Source organism: Octodon degus, unplaced genomic scaffold (assembly GCF_000260255.1).
Source record: "Octodon degus isolate 3935 unplaced genomic scaffold, OctDeg1.0 scaffold00090, whole genome shotgun sequence".
NCBI classification, from domain to species: domain Eukaryota; kingdom Metazoa; phylum Chordata; class Mammalia; order Rodentia; family Octodontidae; genus Octodon; species Octodon degus.
This window is the reverse complement of record NW_004524666.1, coordinates 7,488,087-7,512,516: the sequence shown is the minus strand read 5'-3', so window position 1 is coordinate 7,512,516 and position 24,430 is coordinate 7,488,087. Positions and strand designations below refer to the sequence as shown.

Below are 24,430 nucleotides of genomic sequence, written 5' to 3'. Positions count from 1 at the left end.
AAAAAAATCATCAAGTACTCACAGCGTATAGTACAGAATATAAAAGATTTTGTTCATTTTTAAGTAAGCATGGAGGGACAGAATAAATAAAGCAGTAATATATAGACTATCTGGTAGGGAAGGGAAAAAAAATATATATATATATCAGAGCTGTGATCAGTAGCAAAGTTTACCCCTTCTGATATTTATCTTATACACACTGAAATAGAACAACTTGTTGAGACAACCCAAGCGTGGTGGTGCACACCTGCAATCCCAGCTACTCAAGAGGCTAAAGCAGAAGGATCCTTGGGAGTTTGAGACCAGCCTGGGCTACAAAGTGAACTCAAGGCCAGGCTGAACTACACAGCAATACCCTGTTTCAAAAAGACAAAGAAATATGTGTCTAAGAAACAAAATAAGAAGAAGCAGATCATGAAGGATCCAGAGAAAGAAAACAGAAGTGTTAGAGAAATTGGAAACAGTGCACAATGCAGAGAAAAGAAGGGAACAACTTGGACTTTCTCCTTGGTAGCTTGAACGAGGCTTCCCAGAAGCAAGATAAGCAGACAGGGCCAGGAGATCCAAGGAGAAACACAGCCTTCGTTTTTGGGTTTTGCATATTTTTCTTTGTGGTACTGGAAATCAAACCCATGGCCTTGTTCATGCAAGGCACGACCTCTACCACTGAGCCACATCCCCAGCTCAACCAACAGCCTTTGTGAACTACAAATACAGTGTGGGCTTTTGCCCCAGAAAGACTCCTTCTACATGGCAGGCAACAACTGGAGGAGGATTCAAGCATGAGCAACAACCATATCACCAGAGCCTGATCAGGCACCACTTCAGGAAGGGGTTGATTATTAAATCTGGAACTCAAAAATAACTAACAGCTTTATCTCAAGACTGCTATAGTGACCAGGTGAGAGACAGTCATAGGAGACAGCCTTGGAAAGGGACCCATATCTCTTGTCATGTACTAAATTAAAATCAAAACGGTTCAAAGATCTCAATATTAAAATAGAAATAGTGAATCTGCTAGAAGATAGGTAAAACTCATGAAGACATAGGTATAGCAAGAACTTTCTAATAGAACCCCAAATGCACAAGAAACTACATCAAGAATCAACAAATGAGGTCATATGAAATCAAAACTTTCTTTACAACAAAGGTAAAAATGGACAGAGTGAAGATACAACCTACAGAATGGGGGGAAAAAATTGTGCCATCTAGTCCTCAGACAAAGAATTGATATCTATAATATGTAAAGAACTCAAAAAAAATTAAAACCTTCCAAGCTAAAAGGAGGCAACTGAAATGAATAGACATTTCTCAAAAGTAAAAACGGCCAATAAATACATGAAAAAAAAAATGTTCAACATCTCTGGCCATTAGAGAAATGCAAGTTAAAACAACATTGAGACTCCATCTTACTCCAGGAAAAAGGCTACAGTCAAGAAATCAAAGGCCATCCAGATAGCTCAGCAGACTAAAGAGCCTGCTTAGGCAGAGAGCAGTGGCCAGAGTTCGATCCCCAGCCTGCCATGCCAGCCCTGCCCACAGGGCGCACTGAGATAGTGATGGAGACTGGGCGTGGTGGGGCGTGCCTATAATCCCAATGTTTGGGAGGCTGAAAACAGGAGGATCACTATGAGTCCTATCTACACAGTGAGACACTATAGTCCCTATAGACCCTGTACCAAATGCATGAAAAAAAAAATCAAGCAATAAGAAATATTGGTGAGGCTCTGCAGAAAACAGAAACCCTTCTTAATTGTTTTGGGACTGTAAACTAGTACAATCATTATGGAAATCAGTATAAAGACTCAAAATCTAAAACAAGGAAATTCCACTCAACCTCCTAGGAATCTTCCTGAGTTACAAGTCATTATGTTACAATGATACACGTGTATGCCCATGTTTATGGCTGAAACTCAAAGGCATGTTCTCCTAGCCCCTCCTTCTCCCTTTATGTTACAATGCAGGAGATTTTTCTCATTCCATCAGAGCTGTTAACACCTGCACCTGTCCTCCCATTGAGCCGCTGGAGCTCTCTAGGCCTGCTTTTTACACCATGACCACACTCCTATAAATGCAAGTGAAAATAATATAGCTAATAAAAATATGAAATAGTAGGGACTGGAGATTTAGCTCATTAGCACAGCACCAGCGTGGCAAATGTGAGGTCCTGAGTTCAATTCCCAGTACCCACAAAAATAAGTAAATAAAAAGCACATCATTTTGGGCCAGGGAGATGGCTCAGTAGCATAAGCACTTCCCTGGCAAGCTCAAGAGCCTGAGTTCAATCCCCAGTTCCAAAAAAAAAAAAAAAGAAATAGTAAGAAACAACCTCTCCATACATGATGGAGTCTTTTAAAAATACAAATTGTTTTAAGGGCTGAGTGCATAGCTTCATGGCAGAGAGTACATGTTCAACCTATATGAGGCCCTAGGTTCAATCTCTCATACCTCCTCCTGCCAAAAAAAAATCTTTGTTAAATAGTGGACAAAGGCGCCGGGGAGATGGCTCAGTGGAATAAGCACTTCCCTAGCAAGCTAAAGGGCCTGAGTTCAATCCCTGGTTCCACCAAAAATAAATAAATAAATAGTGGACAAAAACGAGATTTAGTTATATTAGATGTCATCTATTTTACTTGTATATCTTTCTGGGTTTGGTTTCTACTGCAGAATGTATCCTCTTTGCAGGCAGGGTTTTTGTCAGCCTTGTGTAACGCTGCATTCGCCAGTAAATAATACCTGGCACATGGGAGGTGCTTATTGGTTTTGTAACCCATGACTTCCAACCTTTGCAGAGATCTCATTCCCTGCATTAACCACCTCTTTACTATACCATCAGTCTTCCCCTCCCTACTTTCTTCCTATCACTCAGCTCTTCCCCTTATTTTTAGAAAATATTAACATTGGTTGAAGAAAACGAAGAGATGGGAGGAAAAAGAATCAAGATATATCACTTATAGTACAAATTCCATATGATGAACGTGATCATAATGTACATATAAAATGTATCAATAAAATTAATATTCTTTTTTTTAAAAAAAGCACAAACAAATCCAGGTATGGTGGTGCACACTTGTAATTCTAACTATCGTAAAGCTAGCCTGGGCAACTTAGTGATACCCTGTCTCAAAATGGGAATGTAGCTCAGGGGTAGGCACTTGCCTAGCATCCGCCAGACACCTGGGTTCAATCTCCAGTACTTCCAGAAAAGAAAAGCAAAAGCCCACCACCAACTGCAACAACAAAACCTGCAGGTCCATCAGCAATGGGACACAGCCCCTCGCTCTTGGCCTTCACGGGCAGGCCACTTGAGCACAGAAGCCCTACTTCTGTGGCCACTCCCTCCCATCCTCCTCCCTTCTCAGCTAACTGTCACCAGATTTCTGCCAAGGTCACCTAAGGAGCACTGCTGCCAATTCCAGTAGCGACTGCCAGCCTTCACAGCCCTGTTTATAGCTGTCAAAGCTCTAATTTTGACAGTTATCTGTCGGAAACATTAGGAGTGCAGACAAAGCACGTCCCTGCTCTTGGCATCTGCCTTCCCTGCTGCTTTTATTTTTACTTGCTTCACATCTCTGGTTAGGAGTGTGTGCTTTCTTCTCATTTTTCAAAAAGGAAACCAAGGTGCACGGCACACAAGGTATTCATTCAGCCAGTCAGAAGAAATAAGAGTCAGGCAAGATACACAAGACTGAGAGACTGGCTGGCAAAGCCCTGGATAGCAGCTGTATAAATTGAAAAACAAAAGACTTCTCAAAAGCTGCACTAAATTAAATCTATCACTACACCAGTGTACAGAAATTATGTGATGCTGCTGCCATATTATTTTGATTCGTATTAATTTGTCTTATTGTATTCCAAATGGACAGCAGGAAAATGCCATTCTGAAGACTCACACAGTAATCTACAAATAAAAAATGGAAGATTGCAGAAGCCCAGAAGGTCTGCGCTGTTTTTAACACCTCAGTTTGGCACCTTGCTTCACTACTTACTCTTAAACCAGTTTCAGGAAGACCCTAAGACACTCCATAATCCTCTTGCTGTAAGCTTTAGTCAAGGACTAGGGCAGAACAACGGTCATACACATGGGAGACCTGGGTTCAGTCTCCAGGACTGCAGAATAAACAAGCAGAATTTAGTCAGCATCCTAGTGTTCTCACTTTTGAGCAATTTATTACAACTTCTTGGATAGTGTATTACAACTTCTTAGATCCTATTTAGTTTTACCTCCCCTAGGAAAAAGAAGTTTCTTTACACTATGAATATAGTTGTGATTACTCTGAACACACACACACACAATTTTCTTTTTTCTTTCTTTTCTTTTTCTTTTTTTTGAATTTAGTAAGGGTCTAAAGAGTCTCACTATGTAGATTGAACTCACAGCGATCTGCCTGTAATCGGCCTCCCAAGAGCTGGGATTACAGGTACTCACCACCATGCCCTCAATCTCAATCAATGTCTCAGTGAGCCCTGGAGGCGGGGATGGCACAGCATGCCTGGGATTGAACTCAGCCGCTGCCTCGGCCTAAAACAATTTTCTTTAAGTAAAAATAACCTCAAGATTTTTTTTTTTTTTTTTTTTTTTTGTGGCCAGCACAGCCCACCCTGGGGCTGGGGCTGGCACAGGATGTGGTACCAAGGATCAAACCACCATCCCTGAGCTTGCCTAAGTTTGCACTTTAGAACACTAAGCTGTCTTGTACCCATAACCTGAAGATTTTATGTGTCTGTAATCCTAGCTACTTGGGAGAGGATTGCAAATTCAATCCCAGCTTGGGAAATTTAGCAACTTAGTGATATCCTGTCTCAAAAGAAAAAGTAAAAAGAATTGGGATGCAGTTCAATTGGAAGAGGAAAAAAAAAAAAAGACTTTATTGACTTCATAATAAAATGAAAGACAAAGTTGAGCATCAAACCACGTGGCCCTTGTTCTCAGCTCCTCTCAGTGCTACACGCCTGCACCACTGATGGCCAGCGCTCTCTTAGACCAGCAGCTGGGCACAAGGTATTCAAGCCTCAGCATACTCTTTGCTATAGCTTGTCTTTTGCCTGTTAGGACACTGCTTTCTCAGGACATAGAGTCCACAATCTGCTTGCATTGTGTCACTTTGTGGGGCTGCTGTTTGCCACAGTTCTTATACAAAGTCCTCCAGATTTTGAATGACATTCACCAGGTTTTCCAAAACACCATCAGCCCAGGAAGAAGCAACTTTCCCCAATTTTTGTTAAGATTCCATCCTAAAATGCTAAGTTTGAAACAAATAAAATTCTTAAGAAATTCTGCAGTCTTGAAGTCTGTACTAATAGGCTTCAATTAACTAATCTCACCATATTAACATATAATAAGCCACATTATTTTGTGGGTTGTTTTTGTTTGAGTTTTATTTTGTGGTTCTAGAGATTAATTGTAGGGCCTTTAGCTTGCTAGGCAAATGCTCTAGCACTGAGCTACACCACCCCCAGAGCCCACCCCAACCCTTTTTTAAAGACATAGTCTTCTTGCTAAATTGTCCAGGCTGCTCTGGAACTTGTAATCCTGCTGCCTAAATTCCCAGAGTAGCTGAGATCACAGGTGTGCACTACCATGGCTGGCTGCATTGCATGTTCCGGATAACACACGTATTCAATAATGCAGAAAGAAGCGACAGCACAATAGCACATTATAAAAGAAATTAGGGCCAGGAGTGGTGGCACACTCGGGAGGCTGAGGCACGAGGACTGCCAGGAGTTCACGACTAGTCTAAGCTACACAGTGAATTCAAGGCCAGCCTGAACTACATGGAGAACTCTGTCTAAAAAAAAATTTTAAGAAGTTTTGAAACTGTCTCATTGCTACTTCTTTCTCAATAAAATTAATATAAAAAAATAAAAAATAAAAATAAAAAAACAAAGGCCAGGCATAGTGGCACATGCCTGAGACCTCAGTACTCCGGAGGGTGAGGTAGAAGGGTTGCCACAAGTTTGAGGCCAGCCTGGGCTCAATAGTGAGTTCAAGACCAGCCTGAATTATATAAGGAGGCCCTTTCTTAAAAAAAAAAAACAGAAGTTCAAAAAAAAAAGGAAACTGGAGTTAAAGAGTTTGACAGAAATAGATATCTGTAAGCCTTCTGAATTTATATGAAAACTATGTATTTTCTGGGGCCAGACTTCTAATACACAATAGCCTTTTTCACATTTTCAAATAAGTCTGTAAATAAAGCAGGCTAAAAACTACTGTTTGCTTGTTTTTTTGTTTTGTTTTGTTTTGTTTTGTTTCTTTTCTTGACATCAAGGATTGAAGCCAGGGCCAAACACACACACTAAGCTCATATCCCTACCACTAAACCACAGCAAAACCATACTATTTTAAAAGAATTGTCAAAACAATAGTTTTAAATATAATAGTAGCTCTCATTTATAGAACACTCACTGTGTGCCAGGGACCAGATTAAATAACAAAATATTATTTATATTAACCTTTTTAATAATCTTATCATATACATTTTTAAAAGTCACTGATAATTTTGTTTGTTCATTCTTTTTTATTGAGAACCAACTATATCTCTGGTGCTATTCTTGACACAGGTGTAAAAGCAGCAAGCAGAACAAGTTCTTCTTCCTGACACTCTACTCCAATACAGACAAAAATTACTGACAAAAAAATTCAATAAATAATCAAAAAAGCATCAGGTTACAATGAGTAAATTGATGAAAATAAGAGTGATATTCACCAGACATGGCGGTATACACCCACAACCCAGCACTCAGAAGACTGAGGCAGGAGGATCGCCGTGAGCTTGAGGCCAGCCTAGCCTACATAGTGAGTTCAAGTCCAGCCTGAATAATACAGTGAGACCCTGTCTCAAAAACAAAAACAAAAAAGATTAATCTTAGGGGCTCTGATCAGCAGGCTGAGCAACTCTGGAAGTTGAACAGAAATAAAAACTTCATTACCAAGCCACTCAATCAAAACTTGCAATAGGCTCAACAAGATCATCTAGATTACAACAGCCACAATTGCTAACCTTCACTGAGTGCTGAGATTAGAGGAATGTGCCACCATACCACATTGATTCTGCCATTGCCACTCTCAGTCATGGCACCGTTGTTTTCCCAGGCAGCTAATGATGCCTGAGGGGATGTCAGGTCTAGCAAAGTCTCCCCAGAACTCTTCAAAAGGAATCCAGGGCAGAAACTCATTCCCTCCTGCATTTGTACTTGAACCTGTGAAATCAGACCATGCAGACTGCCCCAGGCACCTTAACAAAGCGAGGGGAAGTAGAAGTAGGCTGAAACACAGAGAACAAGCTCATCTGACATGGGTCATGATGCTTAATTACGCTGACACAGTTTCCACAGAGCTGCAGTGGTAAGAGTGAAGGAAATACAGAGCCTGTGTAGTTTTTGATACTTTACATTACACTGAATTATCTCTATAATATTTGTTCGTTTGGTTTGTTGGTCTGGTTTTGTTCTTGCAGTACTGGGGCTTAGACCCAGACCCTCTGCACTGAGCTATATCCCCAGTCCTTTTCAATGTTTTATTTTGAGAGAAGCATTTGCTAAATGGCTAAATTATCCAATATGGGGTAGATTTTGTGATCCTCTTGCCTCTGCCTCTCACAATGCTGGGACAAAAGATGTGTGCCAACATGTCTAGTGTCTATAATCTTTTAAAAAGTACTGCTGGGCATGGTAGCTCACACCTGTAATCCTAGCACTTGGGAGGCTGAGGCAGGAGGATAGCCACAAGTTCAAGACCAGCTTGTGCTACACAGAGAGTTCAAGACCAGCCTACACTACACAGTGAGACCCTGCCTTTAAAAAAGCAAAACTTAGGCACACTAGTGGACCAGACTGTTTCGACAGAAACTAAACACTTTCCCTTTAAGAAGCCATAAGCATTTCTGGGTTGGAGCTACAGCTCAATAAGGGTTTTGCTGGCCTCCAGTACACCATGTGCAAAGGCCCTGAGTCCTCAACACAGCACAGAGAAAACACAAAGATTTACAGGAAAGACTTGAAGACCTGTAAAATGACATGTGTCCTTACAAACGTCAAGTGTTTCCAAGGCAGAGAAAACTATCTTTTTGTATTATCCATTCGTACATATTCAGCTGGATACCTAGAAACGTTCAATATAATTAATGATTTATGTGGCTACTTCAAAGCATTATATATTTACGTTAACAGAACAGTTAAAGAAATCAATTGATTATGAGAGGCATTTATATAAACCTGAAAAACTAAATGCTTTATGTTCATTTTTGCAACCTACAGCTTTCAAAATTTGGACTCCTTTGAAAATTCAGGGTTAATACTTAAATTTTTTTTCTTCTCCTTTTTAATTTCTTATAACTTTTTAAACCAATTTTGCATGCTTATATCTGGTAATCTAAACAAATAATATGAAGACAACATTATACAATACAACAACCATTGTTGAATTTCAAGAAGAAGGAAGAGAAAGAGGAGGAAGAAGAGGAGGAGGTAAAGGAGGAAGAGGAAAAGGAAATAATTCAGGCCTGGGAAATGGATCAGCAGTAAGACACATGCTTGGCATATGCGGGGTCAATCCCTCCCACCTAAGTAACTAACTCACTAAAATCATTCGTGAGTAACAATTCTGAAAGGTAAAAAGGAAGCTAGCATTAGTTGCTGTCTGCTATATTCCAGAACACAAATAGCATTTTCTTATCTGACTTTTCTTTCTGACCTTTCCCAAAAAAACAAAACAAAACAGACATTATTCTTCCTCATACATGAGAATAAATACTTTTTTTGTGAGACAGGGTCTCACTATGTAGCTCAGGCTGGCTTTGAACTCATGGGGATCCTCCTGCCTCAGCCTCCTGAGTGCTGGCATTACAGATGTGTGCCACCATGATCAGCTGTAAATACTTCAAAAGGTTAATAAACTTAGGTGAAGCTAAGTGACCCCCACTACAAGACTATCATCACCCCATTAAAACAGCAAGGGTCTGCAGACAAGGTTTTGTGCTCACTTAGCATAGCCAGGTGATAGAAAACCAAACAAAAACCTCTCTCAAACCGGCTTATTTGGGTTGGAGAGATGGCTCAGTGGTCTAAAGCACCTACTTAGAACAAGCTTAGCAAAAGCATCAGGGACCGCGGTTCAATCCCCCAGCACCACATGCCAGCCAGCCCTGCCCCCTGGTGGGCTGAGCTGGTCTCTCTCTCTCTCTCTCTCTCTCTCTCTCTCTCTCTCTCTCTCTCTCTCTCTCTCAAATAAATAAATAAATAAAATTTAAAAAAAAAAACGGCTTATTTGATGCACTTAGGGCTCCTGGAGCAACCAACCCTGGCTCTAGCAGGTTCAGCGGGGCAACTGAGGAACTCCGCCTGCCACACCCAACAGGCAATGCCTTTGTGAACATCCAGTGCTGCCCCACACTCTCTGCCACCAGCAGCTCTTCCTAGGAAAAGCCCAGGCCAAACCATCAGAGAGAAGAAATTCTCTCCCATAGAAATCTAAAAGCCTTTGTTTTCTACACAGCAGGCTTCTCAGAATTTTGACAACAATTAGATTTATATACATACACCTTTCTGAGCTGCAAGCACAAAATTTTCATACAGATAGAACTAAATGAAGACATAAATGACAGCAATTTGGGAAATAAATCTGTGCTGGGTCACAATCACAATTCAAGAAGATGAGCTACAAGAAGAGACAAAGGTGCCTACCGACACAAATTTAAGTAAAGTGCATTTAGTTTTAGAACCTTAGTTATCCTAAGAAGGACCAAATGAAAAGCTATTAAATAGAATAATTCAATTAAGCAATAAATAATTCAACAAATAACTGTAAAGTGTCTTGAATGCAAAGCTCTGAACTAAGAACTGCAAATACACTCAGTGGGGAGCAGGACAGATGCTATAAACACACTCAGAACGCGGTGGGTGCACTGGGGAAGAGCCAAGCAAGTGGATAAACACCTCTGGGGGGAGCGTGTAGGAAGAGAAGGCCAACGGCAGCGGGACCACAGACAACGATGACTCAAGGGACTACGCAAGGTGCTCTCAGGGAATGGCTTTGCAACTGAGATCAAACTGACAAAGGGCCAAGAAAAGACAGGAGGAAAGGCAGAGAAGGAAGGAGATGCACTAGCTGCTAGGAGTTCAGAGACACACAGGTAAATGGAATAGGTGGGCCGGGAATTTAGCTCGGTGACACGGCACCTGCTTGGCAAGCATGAGGCCTTCAGTTCAATTCCTGATGTCCTGTCCCCACCCCCAAAAAAGAAAAGGAACAGGTTTAGTATGGCTGAGATATACAGAGAAGACAGACAGGGACAGCAGTATGGAGAGGCAGGGCTTTGCAATGATCGGCAGTTGGAATTTAATTTTTTTTTTTTTAACGTATTTATTACAGTCTCATGATGCAGCTCGGACTTGTAGTGATCCTCCTATTTTGAGCCTCTCCAGCGCTGGGATTACAGGCGTGGGCCACCATCCAGACTCGTGGCCCGCTGGTGGGGCGGGGGTGCAACCCAGACCCCCTGCTCTTGCCTAAGCAGGCGCTCAGTCCGCTGAGCCATCTCGTCTGCCCTGGGAGTTAGTTCTTAAGTAGAACAGGAAGCCACTTCTAAGATCTTTGTTTTCTTAGTTTTTCTGACTCAAAGTTTCACTATGTAGTCCAGACTGGCCTTGAACTCACAGAGGTCCTCCTGGGATTACAGGCATGCAAAACCACTTCGTTTTAAAAAGAATACATGGCTTTGCGGTTAGGGATGTTGCTTAGTGGTAGAACACCTGCCTAGAATGCACAAGGCCCTTAGTTCAGAGCTCAGTACTGGAATAAAAAAAAGTGTCCATAATTTAATTATGGTCTCACAAGCAAAGGAGACTCTATAACACATTTTAGCAGCTTTATCTTTCTGTCATACCAGACACAATCTGCTGGAAAACACAGTAGGAAAGGAAGGGTAAGAAGAAGGATCTCACTTAAAATCAGAATGAAAAGTCTAATACGAAGAATACTAATAATCAATTTATAAGATCCATAAGGAAAAAAAAAAAAGATCCATAAGGAGAAAATCTAAATGGCATAAGTGAAACTTTGGAAAAAGACACAACAATGTTATTAGAAGTAAAGCTACATTATAATATTACCAATTCTTCTTAAATTAACTTATAAATTAAATAAACTTCTACCAAAATCTTTAGACAATAGTGAGAAATGAAATAAAAAAGACTTTGTCTACCAAATGTGAAAATAAACACAAAACACTGTAACTGAAAGAGCCACAACCAGAACAGATACTTAAAAAAATCTCTGGAATAATTTAACACATAATCAAAGAGGTAAACATGACAAATCTTATCATTGTCATTTTATCACTCAATTTATAATTATGTATTTATTCATTTTATGTCTGCTCCTCTTAACTAGCTTACAAAGCTGTGAGGTATTTAGCACATTAAAACATACACACTTTGGGCTGAGGAGATAGCTCAGCAGTCTAAGTGCCTGCCTGGTAAGTTCAAGGACCCAGGTATTCAATCCCCAGTACCACATACCATGCTGGCCACCAAAACTGGGTGTGGTGGTGCATGCCTGTAATCCCAGCTCTGCGGAGGCTGAGACAGGAGAATGACTACAACTCCGAGCTACATATTGAGACCGTGTACCAAATAAATACATAAAAAATATTAAATATATATTATATATAATATATATTATATAAACACATATATAATATATATTACACACATGTATACACTTATACATCTATATATTCACACACTAGGGTCACTGTATTGCTTTGCTAGTTACTATGCATGCTTATTTTTCTTTTTTTTATTAAGCTGCCTTTTCTATAAGACTCCTTCTCTCTAACCCATAAACCCCAGAGATAAACCCAAGAAGGACAAGCAGACAAGCAAAAACAAAGTCCACTTAGGAATCACAGGGACAGGTGATGGCACTTAGGATAGGGCCTATGGCCTGGGATCCACCTGTGACAATCCAGAGTGCCAATCAGGTTATGATAAGTTCCAGGTATCAACCTGGGGATAGAGTTCCCTAAAACATGATAAAAGGAAGCTGAGGAAAAGGCTCCCCAGGTTTCTAGCACCTCTTACTCTTCAGGGTAGCTGTCTATCTTCCCCTTCTGTCTCTTTTCAAATATAGCATTTTCCCTTTTAAAGTTCATTCTGTTAATTCATTCCTAGCACAGAGTCTATGGCCTGGCTGAGCTGCTCTGTCAGCAGAATGGTAGAACTGTGGCGCACACCCCAGTGCACATTAACATGGTTTTTTTTCTAACATGTTATCTTGCAAACAAGGTAAAAACCTTTCATAGTGCTTGATATCAAGAATTACAATTAGCATGAAATCAACATATAATTCAAATGGTTTTTTTTTTATTTTTACATGTTTTTCATATGAAGTCTATAAAATTCAGTTTTTACACTTAAAATATATCTTAATTTGGACACTACACTTTTTTTCTTTTTGAGACAGTGTTTCATCATGTAGAAGCTGGCTTTGAGCTCACTATGTAGCCGAGGCTGGCCTTAAACTATGATCCTCCTCCCTGAGCTGCAGAGTGGTGGGATTACAGGCATGCACTGGCAGACACCAGCACTCTCTGCTTTTGTATGTTAGACTTTCATTGGAAATAGTTAATTTGTGTTTAAATCTTCATAAAATCTATAGTTGAAAAAGTAGATTCGCTTTCCCAAGTTGTTCCAAGAATACTTGACTGACTCAAGCATCTTTCTAAAAATGTGATTAAAGTTAAGTAAAATTAAATATCTCACTTGTCCAGTCACATCACACATCCCAAGTATGCAGTGTGCAAACATGACTGGTGGCCACGGTGTCAGCCAGCTCAGGCCCAGACAACCTTGGAAAAGAACAAAGACTTACACAACCAGATAGAAAGACATTTTTCTTTTGTGTATTTGGTACAAGGTCTCACTACGCAGATCAGACTCTTGGTGCTCCTCCTGTTTTCAGCCTCCCCAGCACTGGGATTACAGGCATGCGCCACCACTGCTAGCTCAGAGCACCCCAGGGGCGGAGCTGGCATGGCATGTGGAACTGGGGATTGAACCCTGGTCCCTGCACTTGCCAAAGCAGGGGCTTTTTCCACTGATCTCGCCGGCCCACAAAGACATTATAAATGCACAGACTTAACTCAGTATGATACTGAACTAGAATAGACCAACAAAATAGAAGCCTACACATAGCTAGTATCTTCATTTATGTCCAAAGTTGCACTGCAGTAACCCCTACCCCAAAAGCTCTATTCAAAACAGTTACTGAGGGCAGGGGAGAAAGCTCACTGCCATAAGTGCCTGACTGGCACGTGCAAGGTCCCAAGTTCAATCCCACATACTGTTAAAAAAAAAAGTTACTGAGTCAACTGAATATCTATTGGGAAAAAAAATGGATTTTGAACCCAACCTAGCATCATATTTAAAAAAATGTATTCCAAATGGATCATAGATACAAATGTAAAAGTAAAAAACAATAAAACTTCTTAAAGAAAATGTAACATCTTTGTGACCTTGAGGTATCTATTTCTGAAAAGAACACACAACTAGAGACTGATTAATTAGATTACATTAACATTAAGAACTTCTGTCCATGAAAGGACTCCATGAAAAAAAAAGAAGGAAGAGGCTGAGAGTATAGCTTCATGGTAGAGCACCTGCCTAGCCTACAAGAGGGCCTGAGTTCAATCCTAAACAATATAAAAAAGAAGAGAGGGAAGGAGGGCAAAAACAAGTCACAGACTGGGAGAAAACAATTAACAATCTGTATATCTAACAAAAGACTCACATCAGAAATACCTAAGGAGCTACGCATTTGGGAACATTCCTGTAATTCCAGCACCCTCGGAGGCTGAGGCAGGAGAACTGCCAGCTTGAATTCAGCCTGGGAAATTGAACACCTTATCCAGACCCTGTCTTGACAAAGCTAGGTATGGGTGTGCATGCCTGAAATCCCAGCATGTGGAGGCTGATGCAGTAGGACTGCCAAGAATTTAAAGCCAACGTGGGCTATGTAGGGAGGTCAAGTTCAGCCTGAACTACATAGTGAGACCCTACTTTAAAAAAATAAAAAGCAAAGAGGGCGGGAGACTAGGGGAAGTCGTTCAGTGTGCCCCGGATTCAATCTCCAAGACCAAAAACAGAAAAGAAAAATCAAAACTGTATTTCTTAGGTTTCAAGGCAATGAATCATACAGAGCCCGTTGCCACTGTTAATACACTAGCAAACACTTGACAGAATTAAAATGGTTATAATAATTCTGCATAAAATTGAGTTCATTCAGCCAGGGATATAGCCTTGAAGCACAGTGCCTACCTGGCAAGTGTGAGGTTGTGAGTTTTATTCCAAATACCAAAAAAACCCAAAGTTGAATTCATTCCATTTACACTCACTGACTTATATCCACTGCCTCTAGCACTTCAGTATCACCATTTCAATTATTCTGAGCAGAGCTGCACATGTATGTAATCTTACGGAGATTTTCTCATATAATGACCTCCAGGTTTGGTCTGCAAGTAAGATAGAGTTAGGATAATCAATCTCAGTCTACAAGTGAAGAAATGAAAAGGCCAAATCCTAAGTCCAGTAGAACAGAATGAAATCCAAATCACAATCTAATCTTTCCAGATCATGTTTTAGTAATCCTCTGACATCTCCACTGTTAGCCAGTCCTAAAACTGATTAAAAAATTTATCAAAAATAACAGTTGTAGGGGGCCTGACCCTAGCTCAGTTCTTTAAGTGGCTGCTTCCACAAAGCTGTCAGCCTCAGGTTGCTGTAGTTCGATCCCTACAACACTCCAGCCAGCCAAACCTGCCCGGAAGGCATTCGGAGCAAAAAAAAAAAAAAAAAAATCCTTATGCTTTATTATGTTCTATTCACACCCAAAAGACAAATAATCAGTTGCGTTGCTGAAAACTGCAACGGTCATCCATGCCCCAAAGATTCAAGACTTATCAGAGATGCTAAAGACCTGCATACAATTCAGTAATGAATAAACAAAATATAGAAGAAAATCAAATCTTAAACTCTTTATTCAGAGAAACAACATACACCATCATCAGGGAATGATCACAAGATGATTTTTCTCTTTATTTATGAAAGGCTGATTTAGGTGCTTTAAAAGGTGCTTTTGATTTAAATAGAAAAATTATGAAAATTGAAACTAAATGCTTTCTGGTTATCAATCTTGAGAAGCTAGTTAATCTTAAAGTGCTAAGGTATATAACTCCACATGAGGGAAAAATAGTACTTCAAATTTCATGGTAACAAATCAGTAAAACACTAAATCTGAATAAAGCTATTCAGAGGTAATTATAGACATGGCCGAGAATACGAGTAAATCTTTAATAGTCACCCTGTTCATACACTATTGATTAATTTTTTAATAATTTTACTGAGAAACAAACAGCAATGAGATAGTTTCAAAATGATTACTAGCACAGTTTCAATAATTACATTGCATATTGTTGTCTTAGTGGTTATCCATTGTACAAGATGTAGACATGATATCCTGTCCACAAACACTATTAGAACAAATCTCTCTATTCATTGAATTAAGAGAATGCTGCTGTATATCAGTCCTATTTTAAATATACAGATACAAAATGGTCATTCATTTGTATCCCCATTTTTTGTTCAGTTTTGTCAGAGAAGGGTATTCCATTGTCATTTAAATATTATAGGTGCATGAATTCAGCAAAACATTCCAACATAGTCCAGTAGTCCATAATAGTAGTGGGTTTTCCTTAAGACTGGCAATGTCAGAAGTTGTTGACTTGAGCCTTTTATAGCATAGCATATTAATATGGTTTTACTTTTTATAAATCGTTTTTATACTTCTCTGCTGGATGGTTGAGACTAAGATAAAGCAAGATCTATATAACAAGAAATGTAACTTTTGTATCTGCAAAAGTCAGTCAAATCCTCCCAGGATTTATCCTGAAACCCTGTACTGCAGTTTGTAGATCCTTTGTCAGTGTCAGCCACGTGGATGAGTCATGGCCATTGCTTGACCAGTTTGCTCTCTGTGAAAGCCTGAGTTTTCTCTCCATGTGACTGTCCTTAGGCACACTCTACATCATCGATCACTTTCCCCTGTGGCCCCATAATCTCCTTGATCAGAAAATTTGGGACACAACTGAGTTACATGGTGTTACAGTAGAGGTTCTCCTATGTCCTGAGTCTTCACTGACCTTGAAAGGCTAGGGCCAAAATGTTGGCTGCCTTTGCAGCCCTTTTTCTCTAATTTTGGTCTGCAAACTTAGGTTGTTAACCCTCCAGAAGAGAAGCTTATTATTATTACCCTACAACATAGGCAGTTGAGCTTAACCTCACTATCTGTCTGAATATCGAACATCTTAGGCATAACATGGAACAGGTATTTTCCATCAAGTACTGATATGTTAAACTTTGAGTCCCTACAGAATATGACATACACTATTTAATAATGATATCCAAATGACCTATTTTCTTGCAAAGATAATTCATGGATATATTTATTGTTAATTATAAATTGTATATAGTAATGTACATATGAGAATTGTTAATGGAATCTACAGGAGCTACATTTAAAATATGAATTGCATGTTGAGCCTATGAAGGAACACTACAAAAGTTACATGTTAAAAAAAATAAAATAAAATAATAAAAAAATTTTTAAAAAGTTACATGTTCATGGATAGGGTCAGAGAACATTCTGTTAAGTGAAATAAGCCTAGCACAAAAAGATAAATACTCCATGTTTTCACAGATATGTCAAAGCTAATTAAAAGCTGATTTCTACCAGGTATAGTGGCCTCACCTCTAAACTGAGCACTCAGGAGGTTGAGGCAGAAAGGGGACAGGAGATTAGGATGTGGCAAAACTGGCTGGGGAAGTAGGCTGGCCTGCTAACTATAAGACACCAGACATATGCGCAGAGCTATTCCCATGACTCTACACAGGGACTTCTCAAGAGAACTCAAGCAGGTTTTCAACTGGAAGCCCACATCAAGCCCAGGCAACAACAACAATAAACAGGTGTGCTGGTGCACACTTATCCTCCCAGCACTCTGAGAGACTGAGGAAGGAGGATCACAAGTTTGAGCCCAATGTGGGTAACTGAACTTAGCTAGGCCCTGTCTCAAAAGTTTTTTTAATTGCTATATGTTTATCAATAAAACTTTGAAAAGAAACAAAAATAAAAAATAAAAAAAAATAAAAAAAAAATAGAAAAAAAAAAAAAAGTTTTTTTAAAAGGGGATTGAGTGGTGTTTGGGGAAGTCATTCAGTGTAAAGGCACTGGGTTCAATCTCAAGTGCAAAAAGAAAAGGCTAATTTTTAGCTAAGAAATAGAAGTAGAGTAAAATACTAATCACCAGTCACTAAAGGCTGGGAGAGGGAGAGATGTGGGGACACAGAGGGAGGCCAATGAATTAGTATGAAACTACTATTAGGTAGGAATGAGTTCTATCAAGTTTTACAGCAAAATAAGGTGATGATTGTTTATAATAATTTACTATAAATTTAATAAAGCACTGTAAGAGAGAAGTGTGAAAGTTCCCTGTACGGAAAAAAAAATAAATAGACAAAATTGCTAATTACTTTGATTTGACATTACACATTGTATTCATGTATCAAATTACCATATTCTACCCCATAAATATGTACAATTGAAAAGTTTTTAAAAAGAAGGGCAAAATACTGCATGTTCAGGCTTTAACACTTGTTGAAACCTGCTAGCAGATCAAGATGAGTATGGATACATAACACAATGAAAACAGCATCTTTTGGGAGGGAACAACGGAGAGAAGCTAGAAGGGGTGACCAGGACAATGAAAGGCTATGGGTGAGGTGGCTCAGTGGAATAAGTGCTTCCCTGGCAAGTGCAGGGCCTGAGGTCAATCCCCGGTTCCGCACCAAAAAAATAAAGAAAGAAAGAAAAATAAAATAAAGAAAAACTTTAAAAAAAGAAAAAAAGAAAGGCTATGAAAGAGACTGTGGTATCTCAGGAGAGAAGCAGCAGAGATAACACCTCAGTAGAAGACAAAGCACATTGGGAAGCAGTAGTGTCCAAAAGGTCTTAGAGAAAAATCAGGACAAGTCTTAGTCACAGATTAGAGAAAGATGAACACCATAGGAAAACAAGTGTTGGCTAATTTCTAGATGAAGTGACATGACCTATGCTGGACTGTGGCTTAACTACCCATTCATTGCTAGGCCTCTCACATCTATTAACATCTGTGGTTCTTTTATGAAGAGACAAAAAAAGCCATCCACTTAAACGTGTGTCATTTACTTAAAGAAAATAAGCTCCTGAAGCACTATAAACCAGTACCAATGCACAGTAAACCAAAATGCCTTGTGAGGCCTCTGGATTTTTTTTTTTTTAGGCAACATCTCACTATGTAGTGCAGGTTGGTCTCTATCTTATGGCAATACTCCTGCCTCAGTTTCCCAAGTGCTGGGATTATAGGTGTGCACCACCACACCAGGCTGAAGCTTTTTTTAAAATCAGTTATATTGTTGGACCCACCTTACTACATCTGCCCTTCCCTTTATCTCAGAACTACATCTAAAGTACTCCATCAAATGAGGTATATAAAGTAAAGCCATATTAATACAATGAGCTGTAAAAGGCTCAAGTCAATAACTTCTGAGGATAACCCACTACTATTATAGACTGCTGGACAGTGTTGGATTGTTTTGCTGAATTCGAGCACCTATAGTATTTAGATGTCAATAGAATACCCACCTCTGACAGGACTAAACAAAAAAAAGGGGGGGATACAAAAGTAGGAACATTTTGTGTTTGTATATACAAAATAGTTAGGATAGATATACAGCTACTTTCACTTAATTCAATGAGAAGAAAGATATGTACTAATAGTGTTTGGACAGGATAGCCTGTCTGCTTCTTGTACTATGGATAACCACTAAGAAGATAACAATGTACAATGTATTGCTTTTTTTTTTTTTTTTGCAGAACCGAGAATTGAACTCAGATCCTTGAGTTTGCCAGTCAAGCGCTTATTCTACTGCGCCATCTTCCCGGCCCCAATGTATTGATTATTGAAACTATCCTATTAATCAGCTTTGAAACTGTCTCATTCATATTTGTTTCTCAATAAAATAAAAAAATAAAGTAAATGATCAGAGGAAAGTGAAAATAAATAAACAAATAAAGTACTCCATCTATGTCTACATACCGTGTGTGTGTGTGTGTGTGTGTGTGTGTGTGTGTGTGTGTGTGTGTATTGCAAGCTGAGTAAGCACTCTGCCATTAAGCCACATCCCAGCACAGTTTTATTTGTTCTTCCCTCTCTGTGCTGGGAACAGAACCCATGCTGGGGCCTGTGTAGGCTAGGCAAGTGCTCTAGCTATAGAAAAATTTATGCTAAGCTTAAAAAATAGTAACAGTCTTCAAAAACAAATGAACAAAAAAACCTCTCCATTATCATTAAGTTAATCAGTCTCAAGAGCAGGCATGAACATTTTTTTTAATATGATAACCTTAATAGAAATCCAGCAAACACAAAATAAGTTTTACACAAAGATAGTCTGATTGGGTAATATACAGTGTACCCAAAGGCCAGCTGCTTAACCACTGAGCTGTACTATTAATAAATTCTACCAATTCATATGGCTAAGGAGGCTGTGTTCTACTCACACTGATACTCAGTTGGGAACAATCTCCTATCTGTGCTTACTAAATAAGAGATGGTGGGGGTTATGGAGATAGCTCAGTAGAATAAGTGCTTGCCTGGCAAACGCAAGGGCCTGAGTTCAATCCCCCGTTCCACCAAAAAAATAAATTTAAATAAATAAATAAATGTTAGGCTGGAATGCTTGCACTTATCTGTAATCCCAATACTGAGGAGGCTGAAGCAGGAGGATGGCCCGGGCCACACAGTGAGTTTAAGACCAACCAGGACTATAGAATGAAACTGTCTTAACATAAAACAAGGCAAAATAAATAAATAAGTAAAGAAGACTACGCAGTTAAAGGCATGCAGGAGTTAGACAACACAGATTCAGAAAGATCATAAAAAGTCCATTTTTGTCACAGAGTCACCCTTTGCTTTTCATTCTCAATACCCCAGGGCCATTCTTTCCTTACCATAGCTCCCACTACCTCCTACTTCCTTTCAGAGACTTAGATTCTCCTGTGTCCTACAATTAATGCTCACTGGTATTGTCATAAATACTTCAAATGCAACAAGATCAAAACTGAATCCTCCCTAAAATGCTTCTGGTCCTATTTTGTCTTGGTCAGGTTTCTGTTGATTAAATTACCCAAACTAGGAACCTAAAGTTGATACTTAACTGGTTTCTTTACCTCCCCCAGGATTATCAGTTTGACCTAAGAAGCGTCCCATGCCCTTGTCTCTGCCTCTCACTGTACTATGTCAGCTTCCTTTTACACCGTCAACCCAGTCCCAATACTCCCCCAGTCAAGCATTCCTGTTTTCCAGGCAGCTGCCAGGGTAAACACACTAACATAGCTCTGATTAATTTTCCTTTTTAAAAAGATGTTTTATTTTTATTGTTCATGATTGCTGTACTGATCATTGTACCACCAGTCCACTGAGCTCAGAAATCTGCTTAGGGCCAGGGGTATAGCTCAGTGGCACGGTGTCTGCTGGCAAGCACAAGGTCCTGAGTTCAATTCCCAGTTCCAAAACAAAAATCCTGAACAGACATCTTCACTTAGCATAAAAGGCTCTTTGCAAACAGATGGCAGCCACCCTGCCCTGCTACATGGCTAGCTGCTTTCCTTTGGAAGGAAGGGAGAGAGGGAGAGAGGGAGGAGGGAGGAAGGAGAGTACAAGCCGGATGTGGTGGTGTATGCCTGTAATCCCAGCACTTACTCAGGAGGCTAAGGCAGGAGGACAGTTGCAAGTTGAGACCAGCCTGGGCTACAAAGTGAGCTCAAGGCCAAGCTGAGCTGCATAGCAAGACCCTGTCTTAAAAAAAAAAAAAAAAAAAAAAAATGTGCAATTTTGGATTCATGACCCCCCAGAATGAGAATGAGGATTAAGTAAAGTAACATATCAGAAAGCATTTAACATATCACATGACACAGAACAAGCATTCAGCATTCAGTAAATCATACATGTTATGGTAAAGATGTTCCTTAAATATTAATTTTCATAATTATGGTGCATACATACAATGGAATACTATCTTAACAGTCTGAAAATAGGAAGCTGTGCTATACTTATTAATATGAGTGATTACCAAGATACATATATTATAAATATATACGTATTTTCCTCCTACTCCTGGAGATTCAATCCAGGGCCTTGTCACTGAGCTACCTCCCAAGCCCTTTTCCTTTTCTTTACTTTCTTTTTTCTTTCTCTTTCTTTCTTTTTTTTTTTTCAAATGTATTTGGTACAGGGTCTCACTATGCAGCTCCAACTCCTAGTGATCCTTCTGTTTTCAGCCTTCCTAGTGCTGGCTTTACAGGTGCACAGCACCATGCCCAGGTCTTAGTGGCTGGCTCAGCGCACAGGGGGCAAGGTCGGTGCAGCCTGTGGTGCCGGGGATCGCACCCAGACCCTGCCCTTGCCTAAGCAGAAACTCAGTCCACCGAGCTTTTTTTTTCTATTTTGAAATAGGGTCTTGCTAAATCTTTAAATTGCCAGGGCTGGGTTCAAACTTGCAATCCTACCTCAGCAGAGTGCTGGAATTTCAAGCGTGCAACACCACGCCTTGGTTCTCTAAAATAGATTAAATGGGAAAAAAAGAGAAAAGAAAAAGAAATTAATAGTTAATAGGCTGGGCATGGTGGCACACTCCTGTAATCCCAGCACTTGGAAGGCTGAAGCAGGAGGTTCTCTGAGTTTGAGTATAGACTATGCTACATAGTGAATTCAAGGTCAGCCTGAGCTGCAGGAGCAAGACTCTGTCTCAAAAACCAAAAAGTTAATAAAACTGTTCTATATACATGTGGTGTACTTAGTATCTTATCAATTGTACTTTTGATACAGATATATGTATGTACTCACATATACATGTTTCTACATGCATAACATGTCTGTAAAGAATACATAAGAAACAACTCAGAAAAAGAGGAAAAACAAAGCAGCTAAAAAATAGGGACAGAGGACAGCCTTACATTTTACTATAACCTTTTATAGTAAAGGTTTATAGTAAACCTTTCTTACATTTTATTATAATTTTTATCTTTTGTGGCTGGCCAAGTAGCTCAGCGGATTAAAGCGCCTGTAAACAGGAGCAGGGGCCAAAGGTTCTATCCCTGGGCTTGCCGTGCCAGTGCCGGGCCCCAACCCCGGGGGCACCACTGAGACTGCAATTGAGTCTGGGCTAGGTGATTTGGGCCTGTAATCCCAGCTCTTGGGAGGCTGTAAACAGGCAGATCACTACAAGTCTGATCTAGTAGTGAGACCCTGAAAACCCTGTAGACCTTTCCTTAAAAATACAAAAAAAGGGACCAGGGACATGGCTCGATGAAATAAGCGCTTCCCTAGCAAGTGCAACGGCCAGAGTTCAACACCTGGTTTCACAAAAACAAAAAAAGAACCATATCTTTCGTACCCACTTGCCTTTATTGAATTGATTTTTTCAGCATAAAAAATCAAACTCACAACCTTGAATGTGTTAAGCTAAACCCCCAGCCCTATCTACTATTTTAAAAATAAAATTTGTATTATGACTTAAAGTGTAATTACCAAAGTGTACCATTATACATTAAGTGAATTAAATTGAATTTTGTGAAAAAGCCTAAGATTTTATACATATATATTGTTAAGTGTTTGTTTTTACTCCAGGGCCTTCCCAATGAGCTATATCCAGTCTCTTTGTTTTGAGTTTTTGTTTTGTATTGTTTTGTTTTGTTTGAGGCAGAGTCTCTTAAATTACTAAAGTGCCCAGATCAGGCTCAAGCTTGTGATCCTCCTGCCTCATCATCCCAGAACGTTGGGGGTACAGGCCTGCACCACCACCCAAGGCTAAAGAATATACCTTATTAAGGCATATTATAATTATTAAATTATATAACAGGAGGCTTCAAGCCGAGAAAAAGTAAAGTGTACGTAAGTGGATGAGAAAAACTTCAAACTGTACCTGCCATCAAGTACCATCGGTCATTGCCTGAGTAACCTGCATGTCACTGGCCACCTAACGGCTAGTGGGTGAAATCCGCACTCCTGTGGTGACTCAACATATGCATTCATCCATTCATAAACAAGTGCATGAGTGAATGAGTGAATGAATAAATGAAGAAAGCTCAGCGGCAGAATACACCCCCACACGCCTCAGGCAGCTTGAGCCTCAAGAATCCATGCTCCTGCGAGGAGGCTTCCGGCCCGGGCTCCCGGGGTGCGGCAGCAGCGCTGCGGGTCACGGTGGGGGGGGCTGGCTCCTCACCCGCGCGGAGTCACCCGGCCTCAGCAGCCCGGGGGCGGGGGCGGCAGCGTGGGGACCCAGACCCCGCCCAGCTCGCTCCGGGGTCGACCAAGGAACGAACAGGGGTCCTCGCTGCTGGCGGCCTCCTAGGTACTCTGGGCTACCCTTCGGCCAGGCAGCATAAAAGGGGCTAGAGAATTAAGCAAACGGCGCCCGAGGGGCCCTCGGCTCCGAGAAACCGTGAACCCGGGAGACTGCGGGGAGGAAGGGTCACCCGGCCCTCCTCCGGTCCGAGGCACAGCCGGCCCGGCCGCTCGTGGCACAGTCACTGACCTTTCCAACGGGGCCTCCCAGGGGCGGTGGCCGGAGCAGCGAGAGCGGCGGCCCGGACCCCGCACCCCACACAAGTCCCACTCAGCCGGCTCCGTAAGGAGCGCAGGATAACCAAGGGCGACCAGGAGGCCGCCATCTTGAGCTCCGTACGGCGGGAGGAAGAGGAAAACTTTATTGAAAGCCAGATGCGAGACGGTGGCACAAATTCAACCGTGCTTAGGGAACGCTCCGCCCGAGAGAAGCTAGGGAGCTGCTAAGGGAGGTAACCTGCAGTCCCAAGGGGCGGGTTAGACTCCTGTGCCCTTCAGTCCTTCTGGACCGGGCAGCCTGGACTACGACTCCCAGCATGCAGTGCGCGGCGGGGCGGGGCGCTCCGGCGAGGCGGGGCCGGGTTGACGGCGACCCCCAAGTACTAGAGGCCTCCGGAAGTCAAAAGTCACCTAGTAGCCACAACGGAGCCTATTAAATTCGCTACTGTTACCATGTAGGTTACCAGTCGACTGTCATATTTTAAAGAAATATTGATGTCACCCCGTCATATCTCTTCTAAAAGGTAGCTCCACATCTTTATTGCTTTTTCTCCCCTCTAGCAACTAGTGCAACACCTGAAATATTTGGGTCACATTAATAATGTAAATGATTTGAAAGATTTTATAAACCGAATAGGAAAATGAATGACCCAAAATCAACATTAGTGAACAAAATAGTCATGGTATGATGTATCCAAAGAAGAAATTGTAAC

At 40.6% G+C, this 24,430-nt stretch overlaps 1 protein-coding gene across 1 annotated transcript in view; it reads right to left on the bottom strand.

Moving 5' to 3' along the window:
* The window catches only part of Afg1l (AFG1 like ATPase), a 241,358-nt gene extending 217,311 nt beyond the window's left edge, over positions 1-24,047 (bottom strand). Inside the window, exon 1 of the mRNA XM_004637478.2 lies at positions 23,689-24,047. Within this exon, the coding sequence (XP_004637535.1) occupies positions 23,689-23,824 (136 nt within the window). The 5' untranslated portion in view covers positions 23,825-24,047. The remainder of the gene's footprint in view (positions 1-23,688) is intronic.
* Positions 24,048-24,430: the final 383 nt, after the last annotated feature.